At 53.6% G+C, this 26,541-nt stretch overlaps 1 protein-coding gene across 7 annotated transcripts in view; it reads left to right on the forward strand.

The window, feature by feature from the left end:
* Window positions 1-26,541, forward strand: part of COL5A3 (collagen type V alpha 3 chain) — a 40,155-nt gene that overhangs the window by 8,366 nt on the left and 5,248 nt on the right. For all 7 annotated transcript variants that reach the window (XR_009563555.1, XR_009563554.1, XM_030879613.2 and 4 more), the window contains exons 9-65: window positions 1,175-1,222; window positions 1,295-1,336; window positions 1,656-1,718; window positions 2,170-2,244; window positions 2,344-2,427; window positions 2,568-2,624; window positions 2,723-2,776; window positions 2,926-2,979; window positions 3,875-3,928; window positions 4,241-4,294; window positions 4,480-4,533; window positions 4,895-4,939; window positions 5,047-5,100; window positions 5,283-5,327; window positions 5,478-5,531; window positions 5,675-5,719; window positions 6,685-6,738; window positions 6,841-6,885; window positions 7,032-7,085; window positions 8,905-8,949; window positions 9,057-9,110; window positions 9,240-9,347; window positions 9,774-9,827; window positions 12,110-12,163; window positions 13,098-13,142; window positions 13,312-13,365; window positions 13,489-13,533; window positions 13,931-13,984; window positions 14,078-14,131; window positions 14,261-14,314; window positions 14,445-14,552; window positions 14,726-14,815; window positions 15,049-15,102; window positions 15,999-16,106; window positions 16,216-16,323; window positions 16,413-16,466; window positions 17,133-17,186; window positions 17,834-17,941; window positions 18,018-18,071; window positions 18,262-18,315; window positions 18,426-18,479; window positions 18,592-18,645; window positions 19,177-19,284; window positions 19,954-20,007; window positions 20,191-20,244; window positions 20,639-20,692; window positions 20,850-20,903; window positions 21,102-21,209; window positions 21,381-21,434; window positions 21,926-21,979; window positions 22,166-22,273; window positions 22,563-22,616; window positions 22,697-22,732; window positions 23,387-23,440; window positions 24,030-24,237; window positions 24,318-24,430; window positions 26,189-26,257. Coding sequence is in view for 5 of the 7 variants with exons in the window: in XM_030879613.2 (XP_030735473.2) it covers window positions 1,175-1,222; window positions 1,295-1,336; window positions 1,656-1,718; window positions 2,170-2,244; window positions 2,344-2,427; window positions 2,568-2,624; window positions 2,723-2,776; window positions 2,926-2,979; window positions 3,875-3,928; window positions 4,241-4,294; window positions 4,480-4,533; window positions 4,895-4,939; window positions 5,047-5,100; window positions 5,283-5,327; window positions 5,478-5,531; window positions 5,675-5,719; window positions 6,685-6,738; window positions 6,841-6,885; window positions 7,032-7,085; window positions 8,905-8,949; window positions 9,057-9,110; window positions 9,240-9,347; window positions 9,774-9,827; window positions 12,110-12,163; window positions 13,098-13,142; window positions 13,312-13,365; window positions 13,489-13,533; window positions 13,931-13,984; window positions 14,078-14,131; window positions 14,261-14,314; window positions 14,445-14,552; window positions 14,726-14,815; window positions 15,049-15,102; window positions 15,999-16,106; window positions 16,216-16,323; window positions 16,413-16,466; window positions 17,133-17,186; window positions 17,834-17,941; window positions 18,018-18,071; window positions 18,262-18,315; window positions 18,426-18,479; window positions 18,592-18,645; window positions 19,177-19,284; window positions 19,954-20,007; window positions 20,191-20,244; window positions 20,639-20,692; window positions 20,850-20,903; window positions 21,102-21,209; window positions 21,381-21,434; window positions 21,926-21,979; window positions 22,166-22,273; window positions 22,563-22,616; window positions 22,697-22,732; window positions 23,387-23,440; window positions 24,030-24,237; window positions 24,318-24,430; window positions 26,189-26,257 (3,738 nt within the window). In the remaining 2 variants the exon portion in view is untranslated. The remainder of the gene's footprint in view (window positions 1-1,174; window positions 1,223-1,294; window positions 1,337-1,655; window positions 1,719-2,169; window positions 2,245-2,343; window positions 2,428-2,567; window positions 2,625-2,722; window positions 2,777-2,925; window positions 2,980-3,874; window positions 3,929-4,240; window positions 4,295-4,479; window positions 4,534-4,894; window positions 4,940-5,046; window positions 5,101-5,282; window positions 5,328-5,477; window positions 5,532-5,674; window positions 5,720-6,684; window positions 6,739-6,840; window positions 6,886-7,031; window positions 7,086-8,904; window positions 8,950-9,056; window positions 9,111-9,239; window positions 9,348-9,773; window positions 9,828-12,109; window positions 12,164-13,097; window positions 13,143-13,311; window positions 13,366-13,488; window positions 13,534-13,930; window positions 13,985-14,077; window positions 14,132-14,260; window positions 14,315-14,444; window positions 14,553-14,725; window positions 14,816-15,048; window positions 15,103-15,998; window positions 16,107-16,215; window positions 16,324-16,412; window positions 16,467-17,132; window positions 17,187-17,833; window positions 17,942-18,017; window positions 18,072-18,261; window positions 18,316-18,425; window positions 18,480-18,591; window positions 18,646-19,176; window positions 19,285-19,953; window positions 20,008-20,190; window positions 20,245-20,638; window positions 20,693-20,849; window positions 20,904-21,101; window positions 21,210-21,380; window positions 21,435-21,925; window positions 21,980-22,165; window positions 22,274-22,562; window positions 22,617-22,696; window positions 22,733-23,386; window positions 23,441-24,029; window positions 24,238-24,317; window positions 24,431-26,188; window positions 26,258-26,541) is intronic.

Consider the following 26,541-nt stretch of genomic DNA (forward strand, 5'->3'; position numbering starts at 1 on the left):
TGCCTTCTCTTTTTTGCTTTCTTTTTATCTTGCCTAGAATGCCTTCTCACCACCCCAGCGCAGTTGACAAATATTTATCTACAGACACTACGCTAATGTGACAGGCATTGTGCTAATGAATGGCTCTGTGGGTAGGGTGATTCATCTGGTTTTTAGCCTAAGCATGGTGAGAAGCCACTTGAGATGGAATACGATCTGACTTGGGAGTTTTCAAAGCTCTCTCTAACTGCCGAACAGCAGATGGACTGTAGGGGGAGCCAGAGGGGCAGCAGGGAAACCAGTAGTCTATGCAAGACAGAGTGGTGACCTGGATGAGGGTGGTGGCGGTAGCGGTGGTGGTGGGGATAGAGAAAAGTTGGACAGATTGGGGACGTGCCCTGTTTTGCTCTTGCTGCTGTATGTGGAGAACAATTCAAAGATGACCGGGTAGACGCACAGTGGCGCCACTGAGTAGGATGGGGAAGCCTGACGGAGGAGCAGGTGGAAAGTGTCAAGGATCTCATTTTGGTTGTGCTCAACGGGCAACCCTTGTCTGATTGTCAATGCAAGTGATGGGTTAGAAAATTCTGGAGTTCAAGGAAGATGGTCTAGCCTGGAGATAAAGACTTGGGACTCATCAGCGGAGAGATGCTATCTTCAGCCAGGAGATGAGATTGCCTAGGAGCTTAAGGCAGACAGAGAAGGTGTCTAGGTTCTAGCTTTGGTGTTGGACAGGGGAGAAGGTGAATAATCCTAACCATCTTACTCCGAGTGCCTGTTATGTGCTAAGCATTGTTTTAGCTTCTTTATCTTCCCGTGGGATGTATACAGTCGGCGTTCACCCACACGCTATGCAGGTGAGGCCATAGGAGTTGAATAAGTGGCCCAACATCACTCAGCTTTTGAGAGGCAGCTCCAGGTTGAGGACTCCACTGTATGCCCCAGGGTTCATGTTCCTGACCCTGCTGCAGCGTGGCCAGCTTGAAACTGGAGGATGAGCTGCTCAAAACATACTGGTTGAAGAAAGGACAGCAGAGACAGCTCAGAGGGGGGACGCTGTGCACGCATGCGTGCCTGTGTGTGTGTGTGTGTGTGTGTGTGAGAGAGAGAGAGATGAGTGGGAGGTAAGTTAGCTGAGAGTTCTATGTCTGAGTTCCAGGGCTCACACCTCTTCTCTTTCCATCCCCTGCCCCAGGGCGCTGGGGAGAAGGGAGAAAAAGGAGAACCAGCCGTGATTGAACAGGTGAGGGGCCTGGGGCTGGAGGACGTGGCGGGGTCTGTGCTAGCATGGGGGTCACACTTATTTCTCCCCCAGGGACAGCAGTTTGAAGGACTTCCAGGAGGCCCAGGACCCCAAGTGAGTCATGGCTGCATTCCCCTCTTCTTGTCTTTTCCTTCCAGTGGGGGTATTTGATCCTCTGGGCTGGGGAGTTAGGGTGTAATGTTGCCAGATCATTTGAAGACGATTGGATATTTGAGGCTCAAAAGATGAGTAAAAATAGGGGTTGAGATGTAAAGTTGGGGGTTTATATGTGTCAGTATAGTATTGAGGGGCCGGGGGTGGCTCGGTGATGGGGTAGGAAGGTCAGTATGGGGTCAGTGTCAGTGGTGGTTTGGAAGTCAGCCTGGCTCAGACTTTGCATTTGTCATGACCTCTGTTCCTCTGTCCCCAACAGGGGGTGGTTGGCCCCTCAGGTCCTCCTGGCCCGCCAGGATTCCCTGGGGACCCTGGTCTACCGGTAAGAGACTTCCTGTGCGGTGTGAACTCCTGGGAGAGTGAGGTTTCAAGTTGGCAGCATGGCTGCGACTGGAGCTGGCTCTGACCCTTCCGCTTCCTCCTCCTCCCCGTCTGGAAATTATCATTCTGTCTCCTCTTCTGTCTCTGGGAGGGGGCGCTCTCCCCTGCCTTTCTCCTTCTGTCTCCATCCCTGAGTGTCTTTCATCTCTGTCTTTCTCCCTATGTCTCTGTGCCCGTTTCCTCTTCTCTCTTTTGTCTGTCTGTCTGTCTCTTTCTGTTTTTGTCTCTTCCACTTTTTATGACTCTTTCTCCTTCCCTCCATTTCTCTTTCTCTCACCGTCTGTCTCTTCTCTCTCTCTCTCTCTCCCTGCCTCCATCTTTCTCTGTCTCTCCCTCCTTGCCTCTCTCCATCTCTCTACCTCCATCCCCCTCTGTCTCTGTCCCTCTCTCAGGGCCCCGCTGGCCTCCCAGGAATCCCTGGCGTTGATGGGATCCGGGGTCTACCAGGCACTGTGATCATGATACCGGTAAGAGGGAGAGAGGGTGGCACAGCCTTGGGGAGTAGAATCCTGACCAAGGAGGAGGGCCTTTCCTGGAGGCTTCCCTCACTACCAGTTGCCCCCTAGTTCCAGTTTGCAAGAGGCTCCCTCAAAGGACCCCCAGTCTCCTTCCAGCAGGTCCAGGCTCAGGCAGTCCTGCAACAGGCTCAGGTGAGTGGAGGACAACTGGGAGACTGTCAGGGGGTGATGGGAGGAAACTGAGAGAATGACAGAGATGGGAGATGGTGAAGAGTCAGGAGACAGGTGTATATTTAACTTCTGATGATGGCTTTGTTCCCCTGTCTCTTCAGCTCTCTATGAAAGGCCCCCCTGGCCTGGTGGGGCTCACCGGGCGCCCAGGCCCCGTGGTGAGTAAGGAGGCTGTGTGGAGTGGGGAGTACATAAGTGGAGATGACTCTAACTCAAACTCCCTCTAAATGCATTACCTTATCTTTCTTCCTCCAAGGGTCTCCCTGGGTATCCAGGTCTAAAAGGAGAGATGGGAGAAATGGGGCCACAGGTGAGATTTGTGGGGGTGGGGACAGGGTTGATGGGAAGGGTCTTCTCACAGGGCTACAGGATAAAGTGCTAGCTGGGGAAAATGGCAAAGCAGCTGGGGTTACCCTTGCAATTACTGACATTTTTCTTCTCCTTTCCTTTCTCTTCTAGGGCCCCCGAGGACTTCAGGGACCTCGTGGACCCCCTGGCAGACAGGGAAAGATGGTGAGTGACTCCTAGGTCCTCAGGTCATCCCTTATCCATCTCCCAACACCCAACAGGAGCCTCAGCTCTGTGCTCCCAGGGTCTGCTGGTGTCATTGGGGGGATAAGAGCACTGAGGACAGGGAATGACAGTACACTGAGGGTGTGACAAAGGAATCTGGCCAAGTCCCCGAGTCTGGGAGGACTTGCAGAGGAATGATGCTTGAACTGAGATCTGAGGTACAACCAGGGGAAAAGGAGAGGAAGGGCATTCCAAGTAGAAAGAACAGCACATGCAAAAGAAAAGACTGGCACATTGGGGGAAATGATGAACAGGATAATTCCAGATAGGTTTTTTTTTAATTTATTTTTTGGCCGTGTTGTGTTTTTGTTGCTGCATGCATGCTTTTCTCTAGCATGCGGTGAGCAGGGGCTACTCTTTGTTGCGGTGTGCGGCCTTCTCATTGTAGTGGCTTCTCCTGTTGTGGAGCACAGGTTCTAGGTGTGTGGGCTTCAGTAGCTGCAGCACACGGGCTCGGTAGTTGTGGCACATGGGCTTAGTTGCTCTGCGGCAGGTGGGATCTTCCCAGACCAGGCACCGAACCCGTGTCCCCTGCATTGGCAGGTGGATTCTTCACCACTGCGCCACCAGGGAAGCCCTCCAGATAGTCTTAAAGCACCATGAGGAACATACAGCAGGGAAATTAATGGAGACTGAACATGAGTGTTCTTAATTTTTGTGATGATGATAACTTGAACTAGAGAAAGGGCACTAGGGCTAAAGAATAATGGATGGGTTTGAGATATATTTAAGAGGTTAAATTGGTACATGTAGAAGCCCCCAGCATAAGACACTGCATGAAGAAGGTGCTCGATACATGGTAGTAGATATCTTGATGATGTCATCTCCCCCATAGGGCCGCCCTGGAGCAGATGGGGCTCGAGGCCTCCCAGGGGACACAGGACCTAAGGTAGGTGATGGGGCCAGGCCTGGGACTTGGAGGGACTGTCAGGATAGAGGATTCAAAGCTCAGCTGGCGTTTCTTTCTTTCTTTTTTCTTCTAATTTATTTTAATTAATTTATTTTAAAATATTTATTATTTCTTTATTTATTTTGGCTGTGCCAGGTCTTAGCTGTGGCATGCAAACTCTTAGTTGCGGCACGCATGTGGGATCTAGTTCCCCGACCAGGGATCGAACCCGGGCCCCCCTGCATTGGGAGCACGGAGTCTTTCCCACTGGACCCCCCAGGGAAGTCCCTCAGCTGATGTTTCTTTGTGCAGGGTGATCAGGGCTTTGACGGCTTGCCAGGGCTGCCTGGAGAGAAGGGCCAGAGGGTGAGTGTGTGAGACCCCTTCCGCATATGCAAGCCCCCTCCCAATGTTCATAACACCCTCCCCACCCCCAATATCAGAGCCTCCGTTCCTGGGTCTGAGTCCTCACCCCTAATACCCCATCTCCTTTCCTGGGGGCTGGTCTCCACTTGTTGACTCTGAACTGCCCTCTGTGTTCCCCACTCCAGGGTGACTTTGGTCATGTGGGGCAACCTGGCCCCCCAGGAGAGGATGGTGAGAAGGTAAGTTTGGAAGAGAGTTAGGGGGTGGTTTGGAAGCTAGAAAGCCAGAACAGGAGGAGTAGAGCATTCAGGAACCTGGGGGAGGGGTGAAGGTCTGCACTGGAGAGTCAGGAGACCCCGGTGGGGCTCAAAGAGACAGGCTGAGAGTTGTGGGGTTAGGACTAGAGTTAAGGGGTTAAACCCAGGATTGCAGGTCCAGGATCGGGGTCAGGGGCCTGAATCAAATCACGTATACGCAGTTGGCTGGATCCTGCCACACACTCTGACTCTGAGATTCCCTGGAAGGGGCTGCCGATATGAGAGAAGGTGATTCTCTGAGGGTTATACCTCCCCCCTCCCCAAGTCATATGCTTTCCCACAGGGAGCAGAGGGACCTCCTGGGCCCACCGGCCAGGCTGGGGAGCCGGTGAGTATCAGGGACCCCTGGGCCCCTTGCCTGGCACAGGGGAGGGAGTCAGCACTCATAGGACCTCAGAGCAGTGATGCTGGAATAACTTTCCTACCTCCTTGCAGGGCCCCCGAGGACTGATTGGCCCTAGAGGCTCCCCTGGCCCCTTGGGACGCCCGGTGAGAATGTCGCTGTCTCTCTACATCCTGTTTGTCTTTTTCTCACCTTTATCTCCTCTGCATGTCCATTTCTGTTGCCTGGATTCTCTGTCCACTCACCTTTTCACCTGTGCCTCTCAGTGTCTCAGACGCAGGCTCCTGTGCCTGGGTCTGCCCTGGTCTCACACCCTCTCCTCCCCCAGGGTGTAGTTGGAAGTGACGGTGCTCCAGGTGCCAAAGGAAATGTGGTATGTGTCCTGATCCCTGATGCGTTCTGACACTCTGACCCTAGGACCACCCATATCCTTGTCCACTCCCATGATCCCCCGTTTCAACTCCCCTGACACCTCAACACCATAATCCCTTCCAGCTTCACAGAACCCTCACTTTCTCCCCAGGGTCCTCCAGGAGAACCAGGCCCCCCAGGACAGCAGGGAAATCCCGGGTCCCAGGTCTGAGCTATCTTTCCTGACAGAGGGGGCGGGGTGTCGTGGCGCTCAGCGGAGGTCATAGACCGCTCCTGGCTTCCCCAGCCTCTGTTCTTGCTGCCGCTTTCTCATGCTTTCCTTCTCCCCTTTTTAAAAAATATTTCCAGGGAATCCCCGGCCCCCAGGGACCCATTGGCACTCCTGGGGAGAAGGTGAGTGACAACTCTCCCTCCCTTCCCTCTCCTCCCCCAACATCTTTTCTCTTCAACTCTGCCTGCAGGAAAATCTTCCCACCAGGGCCCCTTTTGTAAGCCCTGGATAATGCAACATTCCCTAAATAAGCTCAGAGTTACCAAATGTCATTGCTGGGGAGGGGTTGATGGCCAGAAACAGAACTGCACCAAGGCTAGATCAGACGGGGATATCGTCAGGAGAGAGGAGAACCCTCAGGAGCCAATCATAGAAAATATTACCAAGGCTCACGGGCCAGGAAATCCATTTGTCTCGGGTCTTGTGGTGTCATCTTTCTTCCTCTGCACATCTGTTTCCATCTCCCATGAAAAACAGGCTTCTTTCTATTTCCATCTTAGTCTGTTCTTACCCCAACTTCTGTTTCTACACACCCTTGTGCTGCTCTGTCACTGTTTCAGTCCCCAGTTCCTTATGACCTTACAGTTTCTTTATCCAAATCCATCTGGTCATAGTTTCTATGAGGCAAGATATCCCTTACCTCAAAATTTCAGGAGAGAATCTGATTGGCTTATCTGGGCCAAGTGCCCGCCTCTGGACTTGTCAATGGTTTGCAGGACATAGGGGGTCACCTCAGGCCTGCCTAGGCCCACACCCACACCTCTTCAGATGGAGCTGTGGGTTGGAGGTGCTTCTAAAGGAAGAGATGTGGCTGGGGAGCCCCCCACCCCAGCATGTCTCTCACACTGTTTTTACATCCCTTGTCTCAGCCCTCCCAGAAGCAGAGGATTTCTGAGGCACAGAGAGGGGAGAGAGCTTGTCCAGGGTCACACAGCAAGTTTGGAAGAGCTGAGGATAGGTTTCCTGGCCAGTAGGATCTGCTTTTTCTCTAACCTTGAGGTAGCTGTATGTCTGAGTAGGGACGTTCCTGGTGGAATGGCCAGGCTCTGAGACCCTCTGTCTCCCCCTACTGTTCATCTTCTTTCAGGGTCCCCCTGGGAACCCAGGAATTCCAGGCCTCCCAGGATCTGATGGCCCTGTGGTGAGAACTAGATTCTGGGAGAAGGAGGAAGGAGAAGTGGGGAGGCTTGGGAATTTGGATGGCATATCAGGTCTCGGACAACTTAGAATGTTTATCTCCTAGGGTCACCCAGGTCATGAGGGCCCAACAGGAGAGAAAGGGGCCCAGGTAAGTGACCTGGAGACGGGCTGATTTGGGGATGAGGGTTGGCAGGCAGGGCCAGGAGTCAGGGGCTATTAATGAGAAGAGAGATGAGGGCACTGGGAACATGGAGGGGGGAGAACAGGATGGCACTCATCTTATGTCCATCTCAGGGTCCAGCAGGGTCGGCAGGCCCTCCGGGCTATCCTGGACCTCGGGGTGTGAAGGTAAGTGATACTTGGGACCTGCAGATAGAGGTTTTTTTTTGGCCGTGCTGCACGACTTGTGGGACCTTAGTTCCCCGACCAGGCATCAAACCCAGGCCCTCGGCAGTGAAAGTGCGGAGCCCTGACCACTGGACTGCCAGGGAATTCCCTGCAGATAGGGTTGATCCATCAGCATGGACCTCTGGAAGCCAGCTCTATCAGAAACTTCTGTGTGTGTGTGATGAGAGGAATCAGTCTCCCAGGCAAGGTGTGGTAGAAGTGACAAGATATAGCTACTTTGGAGCTGAAAAGCCAAAGGGTAACGGTACAGCATGGTTGTCACCTCGTAGTCGAGAACAGTTAAACCCGTTAGAGGCTGAACCCATTTCACTGGAAGCACACACATCACGTCCAGGTCCAGGTCAGCACACTGTGATCAAGCAGAGGGTTGTTTGAAAGCTCAAGGCCAGAGCCATACCATGTGCAAGCCCAGGAATGCTAAGACGAGCTGAGAGCTGAACTGAATAGAGATTCACTGTTGACCCAGCGCAGGGACATTGGAATTCACATCTATATGGTAGCTGAGTCCAGTTACATTGTAGCCAAGTACAGGTATCCATTACCTGTAGTCTAAAAACAGAGTTTGATGGTAGCCAAGAGCTGGCTCCTCCTATTTTTGCATTATAGACAAGCTTAGTTACACTATAACCAAGGAGGTGGTTCTATTGTAACTGGCCACAAAATCCTGTGTCCAAACTCAGAGTTCCATTGTAGCCAGGCATGGTTTTCTATATATAGTTGAAGGCTATGTTGTTGCTGAGTCTAGTTACATGGTAGCCGTGGCCAGAGAACAATTGTAGCCAAGCTCAGTTACACTGTGGCCAATGAATTGCCCTGTGCCTAGAGACAGTCATGCTATTGTCAAAACGCACGGTTAGGGCTTCCCTGGTGGCGCAGTGGTTGAGAGTCCGCCTGCCGATGCAGGGGACACGGGTTCGCGCCCCGGTCCGGGAGGATCCCACATGCCGCGGAGCGGCTGGGCCCGTGAGCCATGGCCCCTGAGCCTGCGCGTCCGGAGCCTGTGCTCCGCAACGGGAGAGGCCACAACAGTGAGAGGCCCGCGTACCGCAAAAAAACAAAAACAAAACCACATAGTTATATTGTATCCAAGTATAATTTTGTTGTAGTCACTGAGTTCGGTTAATATCGTGTCTCCCTGTGGCTGGAAACAGTCATGCTATTGTGAAAACACAGTTGTATTGTATCCAAGTACAATTTCATTTTAGTGGCTGAGCTCAGTTACACTGTAGCCAAGTGCAGCTTTTCTTGTGGCCCAAGTCCAGAATTTGGCTGGAGCAGCATCTGGGCTTGCACTGAGCAGTCTTGCTGTAGCCAAGCACAGACTCCCCTTGTTGCCAGGCACAGAGTTGCATTGTAGCCAGCACAATGGGAAACATTCCTTTGCCTTTAGAATGCAGCCGGGGCCTGGAATGTTCATCCTCTTTCTCCTGCCAGAAGGAACCGTGGACACAGTGTCCCCGGGAGATGGGAATCAATTACTTGGAAATTTGGCCTTCCCTGCACTCCCCCACACAGATGACCTTGGGAGGCTGCCAGTGGGAAGGGGTGGGGGGAGAGGCAGCCTCTTGCACACCATACTAGCAGACTTTGGGGAAAGATAATTTCCTCTGGGGCTGACCCTCACCCCCCTTCCTCCAGTCTGACATCCGCTTGGGACTCTCCTGGCTGTTTCAGGGCAAGGGACTGAGTCCGGGGCCCGAGTCTGGGGCCCTTCTTAAGTGGGGGGAGTGGGGGACCTGAGAGCTTTTATATTTTTCAGGGTACCTCTGGCAACCGGGGCCTCCAGGGGGAGAAAGGAGAGAAGGTGAGAAGGGAGGGGATTCCTTGAGGGTGGAACCCTAATAATGGGGCTCTGGCTGTGTCCCTTCCCTGAAGCCCTGACATCTGATCTCTGTACTGTCTTCCACCCAGGGAGAGGATGGCTTCCCAGGCTTCAAGGGTGATGTAGGGCTTAAAGGCGATTGGGTAAGATGACCTCCAGAGGAGGGGTCTGGTGGATCTGGGGGACTTGGGAAAGAGAGGGAGGGGGTGAACTGGGGCAAAGACAGGAATGACAAAGGGACTGATGTCAGGACTTCTCCTTTTCTATTCCAGGGGCAACCCGGACCCCCAGGTCCTCGGGGAGAGGATGGTCCTGAAGGGCTGAAGGGGCAGGTGGGGCTTGCTGGTGAGGAGGGGCCCCCAGGCTCAGCTGGGGAGAAGGTGAGTGGACCTGGTCACCCCCTCCAGTCTATACCCCAGCTTCTAGCCTGCAGGCAAGGTGTTCCCTGGCCCTTTGCCTTCTGCCCTCTGCTCTTTTATCTCCAACTTCAGGAGGCTCTCAGCTCCTTCAATTCTCCAGCTCAGCATTACAGAGCAATTCCATGCACTTTATCTTATTTTTATCCCCGTAACCACCACAGGCAACAGACTTTTTTACCCCCATTTTACAGACAAGGAAACTGAGATTTGGAATGGTTGAATGAGTTGCCCAAGGACATACCCCTAGCAGGCAGGGGCCAGGACTTGAACCCATGTTTCCCTGAATCCCCCACCCCTACCCCTGCAACCATGCCCCAGCCTTCCTGCCCCTCCCCCACTTACCTCCAAGTTGCAGTCTCTGACCTTTGTCCCATAATCTCTCTGCAGGGCAAGCTTGGGGTGCCGGGTCTCCCAGGTTACCCAGGACGTCCAGGCCCTAAGGTCAGAAGCTACCAGGAGGGTGGTGGGCAAGGGCAGGGTTCAAAGACTGATTAACGTCTGGGGGTCCGGGCTGTGGTCTGAGGGTGTGAGCTGTCCACCCCATGGGGCATTGAAAGTGTAAGATGTGGGCTTTGGCATCAGACAAACTTAGGCTCAAACACCCAGCCTTATCTGCTAAGTGACCTTGAGTAAGTCACACCTTACCTGCTAAATGATCTTGAACAAGTCTATTGAACCCATTTTCTCAGTTACGAAAGGGAGATACCAGTAGTATCTACCTCATCAATTTGATGATGATAAAATTGATGATTTTGGCGATAATAAAACTGTAGAATCCTTCTTATTTGGTATGACTGAGGTTGGTTCAAACAAGTCAGTAAGGAGGAGAATCATAAAAAATACATATTTTACATATCTTGAATTAATTATAACTTAGAATGTACTTATGTAAAACTGTACATTTGGCTGCCAATGTTTTGATGAATGAGGCTGTTGGTAAGACATGTCTTTCTGCCTAAACCACACCCATATTACATCACTGATGATTTATAGTTTTTTGTTACATAAAGTGGAGCAGAAACGCAAAGACACTTGGGAAGAAATCTGAGTACAGAATCCTTCTTGAGTTCCACACTTTTAGTATCTCGATCTAGCAGTTATCTTGCCCATGCCTAATTTGACAGTGTTTTTTTTTTTTAGTGACTTCCCTTTACATTGAGTCTTTTCCATTTAACCTAGATTTTACAGATATCTTTCTTTTCCCTTTCTACATTTCATCAGTTTTTGTAAGGTTTCATTAAGTCACATGACCCCAATAGCAAGGGCAACTGATATAAATAGGTTTGGGATTAACTCAAGGTATCAAAACTAAGAGCAGAACTCAGCCTGTTGGAACAGAAATTCATGGGAGTTAGAACAAAGCCTCATGGCCAAGACTGATCAGTGTGTCTTGGGCAACAAGCAATGAATACTTTACAGGAGGCCTGATATGTCGGCCTGGTTGAGGTCAGTGTCTTATTCAGCTTGGGTTGCTAGAGTAAAAATACCTTAGACTGGGTGATTTAAACACAGAAATTTGTTCTGGAGGCCAGAAGTCTGAGATCAGAGTGCCAGCATGGTTGGATTCTGGTGAGGGCTTTTCTCCTGGTTTGTAGATGAACATTTTCTGTCTTTGTCCTCACATAGGGGAGAGGGAGAAGGAGAGAGAGAGAGAGAGAGAGAGAGAGAGAGAGAGAGAGGAAGAGAGAGAGAGAGAGATCTAGTCTCCTCTTCTTCTTATAAAGACACTAATCCCATTCACGAGGGCCCCACCCTCATGACCTACTTACTTCCCAAAGGCCCAACCTCCAAATATTATCACACTAGGGACTGAGGCTTCAGCATATGAATTTTGGGAGGACACAAACATTCAGTCCATAGCACTTACTAATAGTCAGCATGAATAACAAAGACAGCTAATATTTCTTGAGCACATACTATGTGCCAAGTACCTTTAAAAAAAAACACCCCACTTTCTATATATATCCCATTTAATCCTAACGAAAACCTTGTGAAGGAGGTATTGTTGGTATCCCCAGGCTACAAAGGAGACTGATGCTCAGAGGGGTCAATCCATTTGTCCAGGGCCACACAGCTAATTTAGTGATGGATCTCGGATTCAAAACACAGTGAGGGGTGAGAGGGGATATCAGAGCATATGATGTTTTCCCCCAGGTCAAGGGACGATGGGCAGGAAAGCAAGTACTGGAGGCAGTTAATTAGCAAGTATTGAGTAAGACACCACCATGTGCCAGGCAGTAGGGAATAAGACCAGAGCATTATGTCCTAGTCATTGAATAAGTAAACAGATGAGCAGGGTCATTTCAATACAAATATTATAGGGGAAACAAAATAGGACGTGATAAACAGAGCATGACTTGAGGATGTGGTGGTCAGGATGATGGCGGAAAGCTTCTCTAAGGAGGTGATGTCTGAATGAGATTTAAATGATGAGGAGTAGCTGGCTTTGTGGGGAATCTGAGAGAAGAGCATTTTAGGCAAAGGCAGCCAGTGCAATGGCCCTGAGGCAGGAATGTACTGGTACCTGAGTAGCATTAAAGAGGCCAGTGTGGCTGGAATGGAGTGAGCAAGGGAGGGGCTGCTCACTGGGGCTGGAGGGGCCAAAGACTTTCTGGAATCACTGGCCTGGAAATGCCTGAAAAGATGGGGTGGCTGAATGCGGTGAGGGGCTAACGTCACCCACTCCTCACACCCATGTCTTCTCTCTCATTCTCTTTACTCAGGGATCTACTGGCTTTCCCGGGCCCCTGGCACCATTAGGAGAAAAAGGGAAGCGGGTGAGTTGCAATCCAGGGGTCAGGAGAGAGGGAAGGGCTTGCATGAGAGGAACAGAGTGTATGGCTGTGCGTGATAGCACGTGGGGCCCTAGGTGGCTGTGTCTATGCCTGGAAGCACTTGTGTGCACACATATTGCCATGTGCAATGCAGGGCACATGTAGGTGATCCCACCTGGCATTACAGCAAATGTGCCTGCGTGTCTGTGTACGCATGTGCCTCCCGTGTGCCTTTCAGTACAGATTAGATGGGATCTGGGTGCTGCAGCCTAAGGGCCTGTGACTGGGTGAACGAGGGCACCAGCTGCACGTACGTTGTGTGACTATGGGCATACATGTGTGAGGGGGTATGTCGAAGTGTGTGAAAGAATAGGGAAAGACACATATGTGTGTGTTTCTGCACACCTGGGGGATTGTGTATACGTGCATGCGTTGTTTCGCTGTAGGTGCACTGTAGCTATGTAAATGGACATTGTGTATATGCACACGAGGGTTCGTATACTGCTGTGTTTATCAGGACCGTGTCCTCACATGAATCCATGCACATACGTGTTTACACTGGATAGACACGTGTGCAAGGGACATATTACATGACAGGCTCCGAGTGTCATCTCGAAGCTGCGGTCCCCCCTTGCATGCTGTGTTGGCATGCAGTCATGCGTGCATACCATGCAGCTGTGATAAATAGGTGTCTGTGTGAGCAAATGCGCTTGTATGTGTGGACCTGTAGGTGCAATCGTAATATAATTGGGTGCCTGTGATCTTTGCGTAGTTGCATGTGTAAGCTGTACTGATGCGTGCGTGTGAGTGAAAGGCTTGCAAATGAATGTGGGGCAGGCATCTTTCCAGGTCTCTGACTGGGTGCATTTGTGTGTTTGTGTCGTGTATTTGCACCATCACCCTCTTCTGCTTCCCCCTCATCTAATTTACATTCCAGGGGAAGGCTGGGCAGCCAGGTCTGGAAGGAGAGCGGGGACCACCAGTAAGAAAATGGGGGCAGGGCTGGAAGGAGGGGCTACGAGAGGAGAAGTGGGCGGGAAGAGGGTTTGGGTTACTTCAGGTAGTCATGGTGGGGGGACCCAGAGGACTCATCCTCATCTCCTAGGCTCGTCTACCCTCTCACTTCCAATGTTTGCTTCTTTTCTATTCAGGGCTCCCGTGGAGAGAGGGGGCAACCAGGTGCCACAGGGCAACCAGGCCCCAAGGTATGGGGTGGGTGGGAGGTCAGGCCCCCCAAGCAGGCCCTCTGCCCCGGGCTCACCAAGTCCCACCCAATACCTCCTCGTTGAGTTCGTTCTGCAGCCTGAGTCTCATTCATTCCATCCTAGGGTGATGTGGGCCAGGACGGAGCCCCTGGGTTCCCTGGAGAAAAGGTGAGTGAGTGAGTGAGTGAGTGTGTGTGTGTGTGTGTGTGTGTGTGATTCTGGGTAGGAGACAAGCCCAGAAGGTGGGGAGACATTATAATGCAGAAAAAGCACAGCCTCTGAAGTCAGAGAGCTGTGAGTTCAAGTCTTAGCTCTGCCATTCACCTGCGGTGTGACCTTGGGTGAGTCACTTAACCTCTCTGTGCCTCAGTTTCCAACTCTATCAAATGGGAATAACCACAGTCCCCATCCCAAAGGGCTGCAGTGGTGAATGAAATGACTTCCTGTGCATAGAATGCTTGACCCCATGCCTGGCCTGCAGGAAGCACCCAACATGCTGTTGTCATTATGTGGGACTCAGGGGCAGGCGGGAGGGATGAGTGAATGATTTCTGCTTCCATTTCAGGGCCTCCCAGGTCTGCAAGGCCCTCCTGGGTTCTCTGGACCAAAGGGTCCCCCTGTAAGTGAGCTCACCCTGCTGGGGGGAAGGGGGAGCCAGGCAGTGGGGGGACTCCTTGTTTGTGCCTCAACTCTCTCCCACCTTGTCCCTCAGGGCCCCCAAGGGAAAGACGGGCAACGTGGGCACCCTGGACCTAGAGGAGAATTGGTGAGAAACCCTTTGACCTCTGGCCCATGACCCCATTAGGCTCTCCATTTCTTCCCCTCCATGACACCTCCATTTTGTTTTTGTTTTTGTTTTTTTTTCATGACACCTCCTCTTAATGTTTCTCCTCAGGGCTTCCAAGGTCAGACAGGCCCACCTGGACCAGCTGGTGTCGTGGGTCCTCAGGTCAGAGTGGACCCCACAGGTCTCCCTAGTTTTGCACCAGTTCGGGGATATTTGGGGGAGGGGGAGGTGATCTCAGGCAGACCCCCACCCCAGGCCACCTCCATTCAAGATGAGCCTTCTTCCTCTCCAGGGAAAGACGGGAGAAGCAGGGCCTCTGGGCGAGAGGGGGCCCCCAGGCCCCCCTGGATCTCCTGGTGAACAAGGTCTTCCGGGCCTGGAAGGCAGAGAGGGGGCCAAGGTGAGACCCTGCCCCACGGGAGATCTCATCAAGTGACCCCAAAGGTCCCTCAACATCCCCACGGCACCTCCAGGCTCAGAATCAACACCATGGGGCAGGGGGCCCAGACTCACAGATTGAGGGGAGATGCCCTCTTCTCTGGAGTCTGACCTCCCTCTTCTGCACTCCTCCAGGGGGACCTGGGACCACTGGGACCCTTTGGGAAGGAAGGGCCACCTGGACACAGGGGCTTCCCTGGTCCCCAAGGAGCCCCCGGGGACCCAGTGAGTATCATTTGAAGCCCCTCCTGAATGTGCCTGGCTGGGCGGTGAAGCAGAGGAGGAAAGGGGGGCCCAGGGGAGGGGCAAATGTGATAGTAAAGTAATGGCTGCAGGAGGGACAGATCCCTGAACCTCAGTGGCCGGGAAGCGGGTGGGAACTCTGAGCCCCCCAGAGTGAAGACAGGACCCAGGGGCACCCCTGGGAGTCTCTCGACTGTGAATCATCTCCTCCTCAGGGACCTACTGGTTTGAAGGGTGACAAGGGCCCCCCCGGCCCCGTCGGGGCTAACGTAAGTGTAAACCCGTCTGCTGTGTGGCAGGCAGGGTGCAGGGGTCTCAGGGTTTCTGGGAAGCTGGGTATTGTCCTCATCAAGTCTGTTATTTGGGGAGCCAAACAGGTCGGGGTCACGGCCAACTCTGCCGCTCACTGGCTGGGCAGTCGTGTCACTGCGCGAGCTTCCGTTTCTATGTCTGTAAAATAGTCCCATCTCCTAGATGATCGTAAATCTCAGTGAGATGATCCGTTGGGCACATACTTACCTGCGTAGCAGACATCAGCGTTTAAAAACCTTCTTTCAAAAACAAACAAACAAACAAAACCCTTCTTTCTCCTGGAGTTTACTACAATCTAGCCAGGGAGATAGGGATCCGCCGCGATGAATGCCACAAGGCAAAATAGCGCAGAGTAAAGGGGAGAAGGGGAGAGCCGTTGAAACAGGCAGGCCAGGGAAGGCCTCCTGAGAAGGTGACATTTGAGCTGAGACCTGAAGGCGGTGAGGGAGGAGCCATGTGGGTGTCTGGGCGGAAGAGTGTGCCAGGCGGAGGGAACGGCATGTGCAAAGTCCTGAGGCTGGAGGAAGCAGTGAGCAGGGCCGTGTGGCTGGAGGGGAGTGAGCCTAGGGTGAGTGGGAGGAGATGAGAGCATAGTCGTGCAGGACCTTGTGGGCTGCCAGGAAAACCTTTTTTTCAACAAGTGGGGTGGGATCCCCAGAGGGATGTGGGCAGGGAGGGAGGGGAGGCACGTGCGCTGACTCAGGTGTTCACAGCGCCCTCTGGCTGCTGTCTGGGGGAATAGATTGGATGTGCTGGTAACCACCTAACTCAGGGCCTGACTGCTTGAAAACCCTCCAATAAATGAGAATTACCACTGCTGCTATTATCCCTGACCCTTCACCCCTGTTTTCAGGGCTCCCCTGGGGAGCGCGGTCCTGTAGGCCCAGCAGGGGGCATTGGCCTTCCTGGCCAAAGTGGAGGCCAAGGTCCTGTTGGCCCTGCAGGCGAGAAGGGGTACCCGGTAAGTGCCTGCCCCCCATCCCCCAGGCATCCCCCAGACCCAGCCCTCTACATATCAAGAGCTCATTTCTGCCGTGGCCCAACATACCCCTTTCCACTCCGCCCATCAGGGTGAACGCGGCCCCCCTGGTCCCACTGGCAAAGACGGGATCCCAGGGCCCCTGGGGCTTCCTGGATCCCCTGGAGCTGTGGGGCCTTCTGGCGAGGAAGGGGACAAGGTGAGAGAGAGTTCATGGAAGGGGAGGGGCTGGGGGGAGGATGGGGGTAGAGGGAGGCATGATCCTCCCTCATCCTGTTTCCTCTGCAGGGAGAAGTGGGAGACCCAGGTCACAAAGGCAGCAAAGGCGATAAGGGGGATGCGGTGAGTGGGGGGCCCCAGTGAGGGGGGTGGTCCTCGGGGAGGGGAGAGGGATGTGGAGGATGGCCAGGGGGAGGCCACGGAGCTTCCTGCCTTCATGAGACCCATCTTGACACCTGCAAGTAACAGAAACCACTCAGGCTACCTGGAATAAAGGGGCTAACTGCACCCCCAGCTTCCCTCCGGAAATTCAGCCGCAGCGCCCAGCGTCAGGGAGCCAGCTCAGTCCCTGGGTCCTGGTGGGACTTTTGGGCAAACGTTCTGATGGGCCAAACTTAGGACACATGCTCTGTCTGGTCCCATGAGTTGGTAGCTAGGAAGACAGGGTTGGGGGAGGGAAATGCAGCTTCTTTGTGGGGGGAGTGGACAGGGGTGCAGTGATTGACATCTCTAGTGTTTCCAGCCCCCCAATCTTGAACCTGAGGGGTTTTGGGGGTTTTTTTTGCGGTACGTGGGCCTCTCACTGTTGCGGCCTCTCCCGTTGCGGAGCACAGGCTCCAGACGCGCAGGCCCAGCGGCTATGGCTCACGGGCCCAGCCGCTCCGCGACACGTGGGATCCTCCCGGACCAGGGCATGAACCTGTGTCCCCTGCATCGGCAGGCGGACTCTCAACCACTGCGCCACCAGGGAAGCTCCTGAGGGGTTTTTGACTCTGTTCCCTCCTCCAGGGCCCACCTGGACCAACAGGGATACGGGGTCTTGTGGGACACCCAGGCTCCCCGGTGAGTGATCCCTGTTTTGTGGCCATCCCCTGGATCCCCAGTGGGAAGGGACAGTGTTCTCCATGGTGACTCAGGCCCAAACTCAGCCCTGACACTGACCTACCCCTCCATGCCAACACTCAATATGAACTCACCCCAGAATCTGACTCAATCCTGACCTCAACCCCTGAACCCCATCACAGCCCTAATCTCAACACTGCTTGTGACCTTAACCTCAATCCCATCTCAGACCTGACCTTCACATCCAACAGTAGCCGAACCTGACCCAGTCTTACCCTTAACCCCAGTCCTGACCCACCCTCCAATGCCGACCCCAAACCTGGGCTCAAACTCTGATTCTACCTTGGCCCTAACCTCAAACCCTACCCTACATCTCAACCCCATCTGGACCTTCCCCTCATCACCTTAACTGACCTCAACTTGACCCTGACTCACCACCCAATGCAAAGTTTTTAGAAAAACTTTGACTCAACCCTTGACTTCATTGCTCATCTCTGATGCTTAACCTGCATCCCCAACTTCAAACCCAGTCCTGACCCTCTCCAAACTGAATCCCAACCCTGAGCCTCAATCCTGACTTTGACCTTGACCCTCTCTCCGACCCCTGACACAGACCCTAACTGTGCCTTGCCCTGTCCTCCCCCCAGGGGGCAGATGGGGCTCAGGGACGCCGGGGACCTCCAGGCCTCTTTGGGCAGAAAGGAGATGATGGAGTGAGAGGCTTCATGGGGGTGATTGGCCCCCCTGGCCTGCAGGTAGGTGTCTGAGTTTGGGGATACAGCCTCTGGTCCTTCCCACTTTGTGCCCCAAGTTTTCTTCTTTGTTCCACAGGGGATGCCAGGCCCTCCTGGAGAAAAGGGGGAAGTTGGAGACGTAGGGTCCATGGTATGGACAATGGGGGAAAATGGGGTTGTGGTGGTAGGGCGGGGGTGGCCATTAAACCAATTTGGGGGGTCACAGGTCACATTGTCATTTTAAGGGTCATGTGGGCCACCAGCATCAAGGGTGGTGTTTGTGATTAGTGGAGCTTTGAAGGACCATGGGGTCACCGGATGCTCTTCTGACTGTCCCACAGGGTCCCCATGGAGCTCCAGGCCCTCGGGGTCTCCCAGGCCCCAGCGGATCAGAGGTGAGGACTCTGGGGGAGGGCAGGATGCCTCAGAGGTGAGGACATAGCTTTCCCAAGAAGGGGCTGTTGGGATTGCACAGTCCCAGCTGTACCCCTTGCTGTCTCTCCAGGGTCCTCCAGGGCTGCCTGGGGGAGTTGGTCAGCCTGGAGCAGTGGGCGAGAAGGTGAGAGAGAGAGAGAACCGGAGTCTGCCTGGGGTGGGGAGGCACAACCAGTCCTGCCTGGGGGTGGCTGCCAGGATGGGAACTCTCCTCACCTTCACTTTGCCTCCTGCAGGGTGAGCCAGGGGATCCTGGAGACCCGGGACGCCCAGGAATCCCAGGCATCCCTGTGAGTGACCTTTGTCCAGTGTCCCTGCACCCATCTCAGGGAATCCCTGACCCCTGGGCATCTAGGGTCACCATGACCTCTGCAGCCCTAGGTCACCCACTGACCCAGGACCTACAGGCATCCCCTGTTATCTTGATGACAGAGCCCTGAAAGGTATCAGGGTTGCTACACAAAGTTCTCTAGGTTGTACACTGCACAAGGGTGTAGGGCTGAGGAGGCAGGTGGGGCTCAGATCTAAACCACAAGCCCTGGCTTGGGGATGAGTTGCCCAGAGGGGATCCCTTTTCTGATTCACTCCAGGGTGGCACATGGGCTAGCCCAAATTTGCCCATGACCTCTGGGCAACTGGACCATCCTGACCCCTGACTCCTATAAATCCTAGATTCCTCTGACCTCTGACCCTTGGGCGGTCTAGGCTACTCTGACCCCTAACCCCAGGAAAGCCCCAGGCCACCCAGATTCCCGAGTCCAGGTATGCTAACCCTTGACCCCTGGAGAGGCCAGGCACCTCTGAACTCTGTTTCTGAAAAGGGGCCCAAGGGAGAAATTGGTGAAAAGGGGGATGCAGGCCCATCTGGGGCAGCTGGACCGCCGGGCAAGAAAGGCCCCCCTGGAGAAGATGGAGCAAAAGGGAACGTGGTGAGTCCTGGGGGACATGGAGGGAGAGACTCGGGGAGGAGCACGTGTGTCACCTTGAACCTGCTCCCCAACGTCCAGCTGGGGGGGGGTCCCATCCTCCAGTGTGCTGATTCCACAAGCAACCCGGAACATGGCTGAGTAAATGAATGATTGAATGAAAGAATGAGTCAATATAAAAATGGAGTGGTTATATGTCATTACAGTAGGGGAAACTTGATTCCACACTGAGTTGTTCTAACAATGCTGGGAAGGTCAAGGTTGAGACTCATGCTGGGTCAGAGTTGGCTGATGAAGGATTTGCTATCAGGGCAGAGGTGGAGCCCCTCCCACCATGGTGATGGGGCTCGGGGTTGGGATGGAGGACAGCAAGGAGCTCCGGGGTCTGAGGGACCTTGACTTGAATCTCACCACCCCACCACTCGCCGAGTCCTTTCTCTGAGGTCAGTTCTGTCTGTGAGTCCCAAGCCTAGAGGATGCAGTGAGATGATGCATGCAACATACTTAGCTCACATTAAACACGAGAATGTTCCTTCTACCAGGGCTGGGATTCTGTGTTTTGTTCACCAGTGTATCCCAGCAACCAGAGCTGTGCCTGGGCACAGTTAAATGAATGAATGAATGAACGCTCCATCATTCAGAGATATAATTATCCATCATTCTGTGTTCCAGGGCCTCACAGGGCTCCCAGGAGACCTAGGCCCCCCCGGAGACCCTGGGGTTTCGGTGAGTGTGACCCCTCCTTACTCGAAAGCCTAGCATATTCCCTATTCTGTTCCCATCTCCACAACGCCCCCACAGACCTGGGCAAGGTCGATGGAGGAAATAACCTTCACATTCCTCCAAACCTCACCCTTAAATTCTCATGTACCCCCATGACCCCTTCCGACTTTGTTCCTCCCACCACAGGGTCAAGACGGCCCCCCAGGGGAGAAGGGAGACCCTGGAGATGTGGGGGGACTGGTGAGTAGGGGAACAGAGGATGTGGTGCATGACGAGGGGGCTTGGGGCTGGTGGGTGGGTGAATTGGGGGGTCAGGAGAGTGGGTTAATGAGGTACCCAGGGCCCTTGTAGATGCACCTGCTTTGCCTCTCTGGGTCCTCACCGTGAATGTGAGTAGCTTGAGGGTAGAGGCGGGAGATGGCTGGTGCTGGGTGACATGTGGGGAAGGCTGTCTTCACATCAAAGGCATCCTGATGGGGACGTACGTATACGTATAACTGATTCACTTTGTTATAAAGCAGAAACTAACACACCATTGTAAAGCAATTCTACTCCAATAAAGATGTTTAAAAACTAAATAAAAAGGCATCCTGAAACCACCATCCTCAACTACCCTGCTGGTTATAATCTCCAGGGTCCACCTGGTGCTTCTGGGGAACCCGGTCCCTCTGGGCCCCCTGGCAAAAGGGTGAGTGATGAGTACCCCCCACCACCTCCTGGCTGCCCTGGCTCCAACTTTGTTCCATTCACTCTCACAGCCCCCCGCTCCCCCCCTACAAAACCCCCACTCATCCCCAGAGCACCCACTCACCTCACAGCTCCCCACTCACACTTTCTCCCCTAAGGGTCCTTCTGGTCGCACGGGTCGAGAAGGCAGAGAAGGGGAGAAAGGTACCAAGGTGAGTGCCCCCTGCCAAGGGGTGGGGGGGCCTTGTCCTGACCTGTCAGCCAACAGTTGGGCCATCAGAATGGGGAGAGGCCTGGGACACCACGGGTGCTCCAGTTCCGACCCCTCCCTGCTGGTTCTTGGCTGGCGGGTCGGGAGGCAGCCACCCCCTGACTCTCTCTGCCCCCTCCCTTGCCCCTGTGCTTTTCAGGGGGAACCAGGTCCTGACGGGCCCCCAGGGAGGACAGGCCCAGTGGGGACTCGAGGGCCCCCTGGGCGTGTCGGGCCTGAGGGTCTTCGAGGGATCCCCGGCCCTGTGGTGAGTGGGGTGGGAACAGGGACAGGGCGGTGAGGGGGGATCCTGCCTTCCTTATGCGCTCCCATCTTGTAATTTCTCACCATAGTTAGAAGGAGCCGACCCTGGTGGGCAGCGGGACATCCACACTGAGTTCTGACAGAGTTCAGCCCCCCATGTTCTGCTTTGCCCTAGGGTGAAGCAGGCCTGCTGGGACCTCCTGGACAGTTGGGCCCTCCTGGCCCCCTGGTAAGTGACTTCTTTGTCCCTGAGGTCCCAGCACTGGGAACCACACTGGCCATCCAGTGAGCATCTAGTAACCATGGGTGCTGACGCTGCAGACTGACCACTCATTGACTAGCCATCTGATGGTCAACCCTGACCGTCTATACTAAGCATCTCTTCTGATCACTCATCTCAATGGTCTACACTGACCGTCCACCCTGACCCTTCGTCTTGATGGTCTACATTGACCAAACAGACCACCTATCTTAATAGCCTACACTGACCATCTACATTGAGGTTGACCACGGACCATCCAAGTTGGCCGTGCTCCAACAAACCCCTTCATTCATCTCTCATCATCCCTCCTCTTTCTTGACCATCATCCCCATGACCACTTCCCCGGTAATTCCACTTGAAACCTGGGTAATTTCCCATTTGACCATCCCCCAATCACTCCCATGGACCTTGAGGCTTTCTGTCTGAGACTCACCAGCTGACCCTAACTCTTCTTCCAGGGGCCCTCTGGCCTCCCAGGGCTGAAGGGAGATGCTGGCCTCAAGGGGGAAAAGGTAAGGATACCTCCTTCCATTATTCTCCTCCCCCACTTAACCCCGCTCTCCTCCACCCTTACCTCCCTCTGTAGCCAGAGGGCTAGGAGATTGGAGTCTCCTCTTCTACTCCAAGGCTCTAGGAGAACAATCTCCCAATCCCCCGCCCACACTTCTTCCCCAACATGTGCCTCTTTTATCCTCCAGGGCCACATCGGATTAATTGGTCTCGTTGGCCCCCCTGGGGAGGCTGGTGAGAAAGGGGATCAGGGTTTGCCAGGAGTGCAAGGTCCCCCTGGCCTCCAGGGAGAACCTGTGAGTGTGTGTCCTGCCCCGAGTGGGAAGATTGTGTTCAGAGGGTGGTGGGAAGGCAGAAGTGGGGCTTGTTTGGAGACTGTGGGTATGGGGATTTGGGAAGCCTGGGTCTAGAATGATAGGGGTTGTGTCTGGAGAAAATGGGGGGCTCTCTCTGGGGACTTGAAGGTTGAAGTCTGCATCTGGGGTTTGGGGTCTTCTTTGGAGGGAACTGGAAGCCTGTCTGGGGGATGTGTCTGGACCATAGGGATGAACCCTATCAATGATGACTCTGATGTCCTTTCTCCAGGGTTCCCCTGGTCCCATCGGCTCTCTGGGCCACCCTGGACCCCGAGGTGTGGTGGTGAGTATGAGGGATTTGTGGGGTGGGGTCACCTTGTTGGGCCAGCCAGGACTCCGGCTCTCCCTGTCTCTACCCCACAGGGTCCTCCAGGACAGAAAGGTTCAAAGGGGTCCCTGGTGAGTACTCACTGTTCCCTTGGGCTCCCACATCCCAGCCCCCTTCAACTGCGCTAGAACGCTCAGGGTCTTTGCATTCATTCATTTATTTATTCAGTCAGTCAGGCATTCAACAAGTATTTCTTCAACACCTGCCATTGTATTTTTTTTTTTTAACATCTTTATTGGGGTATAATTGCTTTACAATGGTGTGTTAGTTTCTGCTTTATAACAAAGTGAATCAGTTATACATATACGTATGTTCCCATATGTCTTCCCTCTTGCGTCTCCCTCCCTCCCACCCTCCCTATCCCACCCCTCCAGGCTGTCACAAAGCACGGAGCCAATATCCCTGTGCCATGCGGCTGCTTCCCACTAGCTCTCTACCTTACCTACCATTGTATTTTGTCAAATCTAAGATGCCATCCATCGTAAGATGAGCCATTGTTTTATAAACTGCTATGGAAGAAAACAGTTCTACCAAGTAAACTATGACTTGTCACAGATGATGACTTCAGAGGTGTTCACATATAGAAAGAAAATGTGCAGTTTATGCTTGGTGCTGCAAATTGCATGTCCTTACCCCCAGTGCTGTGTGTGTGTGTGTGTGTGTGTGTGTTGGCAGGCAGCGGTCTCCATAGACAGAGTTCACACCCAAATGACTTCTCCCTACAGGGATCCCAAGGTCCCCGTGGAGACACTGGACCCCCAGGTCCCCCCGGCCCCCAGGTGAGTTACCCAGGGACTATGTTGGAGTGTGTCCCCCTTGGGTCCCTCAGTGCCCAGAACTGGGCGGAACACCAGGTGTTCAGGGGGTGCAGGTGGGGTGGGAGGTGGGCCCAAAAGCTGAAGGAGGATCTGGGCTGTGTGTAGGGCGTTGGGGGGGACATCCATGGGGGCTCTGACAGTATCTCTTATGTCCATCTCTCCTGGCCTTTCTCTGTCTCTATCTCAAACACTTGTTTCACTATTTTATCTTTGTTTCTCTCTTCCGGGCGCACCCTCTCTCTGTCTCTCTCTGTCCTTGTCTCTCTCTCTCTCTCCTTTGCCTGACTTTGTGGTTCTGTCTCTTTTTATCCTCTCTCCACTTCGGCCTCTCCCCATCTCTGAGCCCTTCTGTCTCTCTCCTTCCCGTGTCTCTGTTTCTGACTGTCTATCTCCCCTTGTCCCTGTCTCTATCTCTCCCTCCCCTTTCTCCTCTCCCCCTACCCCTGTGTCTTTCTGCCCCCCACGTCTTTCATTTCTGCCCCTCTCTCTCCCTGTCTCTTCCTCCTGCGTCTCTGATCTCCTCCTCTCCTCCATCCCCACCTCCGCCCAGGGTCCATCTGCGCAGCTGCACGGGCTGCGCCGGCGCCGGCGCTCGGTCCCGAGCCCGGGAGTCCCGGAGGGCGGCCTGGAGGAGGTGCTGGCCTCGATCACGTCGCTGAGCTTCGAACTGGAGCAGCTGCGACGCCCTCCGGGCACGGCTGAGAACCCGGGCCTCGTGTGCAGCGAGTTGCACCGCAACCACCCGCATTTGCCCGACGGTGAGGTTCCGTCTCTCCCCCGGTGGGCGGGGAGCCTCGGGGTCCGCCCGGCTCATCCGCCCTACCTGGCTCTGCGGCAGGGGAATACTGGATTGACCCCAATCAGGGCTGCGCGCGGGATGCGCTCAGGGTTTTCTGCAACTTCACGGCGGGAGGAGAGACCTGCCTTTACCCAGACAAGAAGTTTGAGACCGTGAGTACCTCTGGGGGTGAAGTGGGAGGTGGTGGTGGTGGAAGGAGGGACCAGACTCTGGAAACCATTTCATTCATACCCTGTCCACACACACACACACACCAGGCGTTGACTGGGACTTTATTTTTCCTTCAACTAACATCTATTGAGCACCTGCTGTATTGCCAACTCCTTGAAATGCTGGGGTTACAGCAGAGAATCCAAAAAAAAAAAAAAAACCTGCTTTGCTTTTATGGAGCTCATTTTCTATGGGGAAAGACAGATAAGAAAATCTAGTAAAGAAATCAATAATGACGGAGAACCTTGAGATAGCAGGTATGTGTGCCAGCCCTAAGCGCTTGGCTGCATTAACAACCACCAATGTGGCCATCCTGTTATCATCCCTAAAATAGGTCACCAACAAGAACCTACTGTGTAGCACAGGGAACTATACTCAATATTTTGTAATAACCTAGAAGGAGAAAGAATCTGAAAAAATAGATATGTATGTATGTATAACTGAATCACTTTTCTGTAACCTGAAACTAACACAACATTGTAAATCAACTATACTTCAATTAAAAAAATAAAATTCTGTTATCATCCCCCAGACAGGGAAACTGAGGCACAGAGAGGGACAAGATTACCCATGACAGTCTGGCCCTTGTCCCAGCCCTTAACCATGCTCTATTGTGCCTCCTAACCTGCTGTCTTATAGGCCCCATGGGCTCACTGCCCTCCACTGGTTCCCCAGAAATCCTGGGGTTCTCCATCGGGGAGCCCTGAGCCTAACAGCCTCTGACACCAAGCCCCAGGCTTGGCTATAGAGGGCAGTGGGTGTGCAGTGAGCTTCTGAACCCTGGACTGCTCAGACTGGAATCCAGATCTGTCACCTCAGTTTTTTCATCTGTAAAGTGGGGTTCAAGAAAGCATCTACCTCATAGGGTGGTTGTGCCATTGAGACGCCAATGAACATATCAGGGGACACTGAATGAACACTGACTATGTGCGTTGCTGTGTTAATACCTCTACTGCAGGGAAAACACGTTGTAAGCTCAGGGCCTGCAAAAGTGCCTAATAATGTCCTTCTTATTTATTCTTATTTTTTACTGGTCAGAGCCCTGGTTTAGTGGGAACTCAGATACCCTAGTGGATGCAAATTTAGACGAGCTCACCCCCACCCAATTTATGGGGGCTTGAGGTCAGGGCTTGATCTCTAAACAGTTGCTGACACCTGAGGCCTGATCTCTCACCAGCTCATCTTCCTTCTGCCCAGAGAGAGGCTGGGGCAGGGAGTGAGGAACATTCTTGGTTTGGGTTCCCCAGACACAGACCCTGAGATGAGGGTTTGACAAGGGCAAGTCATTTATTTAGGAGGTGATCCCAGGAGGGGTAAGTGAGAGGGGCCAGGGGAGGCAGCCAATAAGGGGTGTGCTGTTAAAACATCACCGTTGGACACCCAAGGCTCAGTTCCACTGGGGACTTCCAGGAGACAGTGTAGGGTAGGCTCCTGGGAGCTGTCCCCCACCTCGGGGAGAGGGAGCCGGGGCATTTATCCACCAGCTCTCATCAATCATTGGTGGAGGCTGCCTCAGAAGGCGGGAACACCCAGCCTCTTGGGTCTGTCCTGTGTACCAGCCAAGTCCAGTCCAACAGTCAGAGAACAGACTGAGAGTCCCTGATATCTACAGTCAGTAGCTTTCATTGTGGGGAGGTAAATGCAGAAAGGACATGGTGGCCCCCTGGGGCACCTGCTACACCGTCCCCTCCACTCCCCAGGTGAAACTGGCCTCCTGGTCCAGAGAAAAGCTGGGAAGCTGGTATAGCACATTCCGTCGAGGGAAGAAGGTGAGTTGCCCTGGAGGCCAAGGTGGGGATGGTATAAAAATTGGTGGGAAGCAGCATGGGAATTGGAGGAGGTGAGATGAAAAGGATAGACTCACTTTGCCTCTTGATGATCACAGCATCAGATGTATGATAGGGCAAAGCACAGGTCATGGTGGCGATCCAGAGGCAGTGCTGGAAGGACCTGAAGGCTTCCTGGTAGAAGTCACAGCTCAGCTGAGGTCTAAGGAATAAGTTGGGTTGCAAGTTTGGGAGGACAAGGAATAGTGTTCCAGGCAGATGGAACA

The sequence above is a fragment of the Globicephala melas genome, chromosome 3 (assembly GCF_963455315.2).
Source record: "Globicephala melas chromosome 3, mGloMel1.2, whole genome shotgun sequence".
Lineage (NCBI taxonomy): Eukaryota > Metazoa > Chordata > Mammalia > Artiodactyla > Delphinidae > Globicephala > Globicephala melas.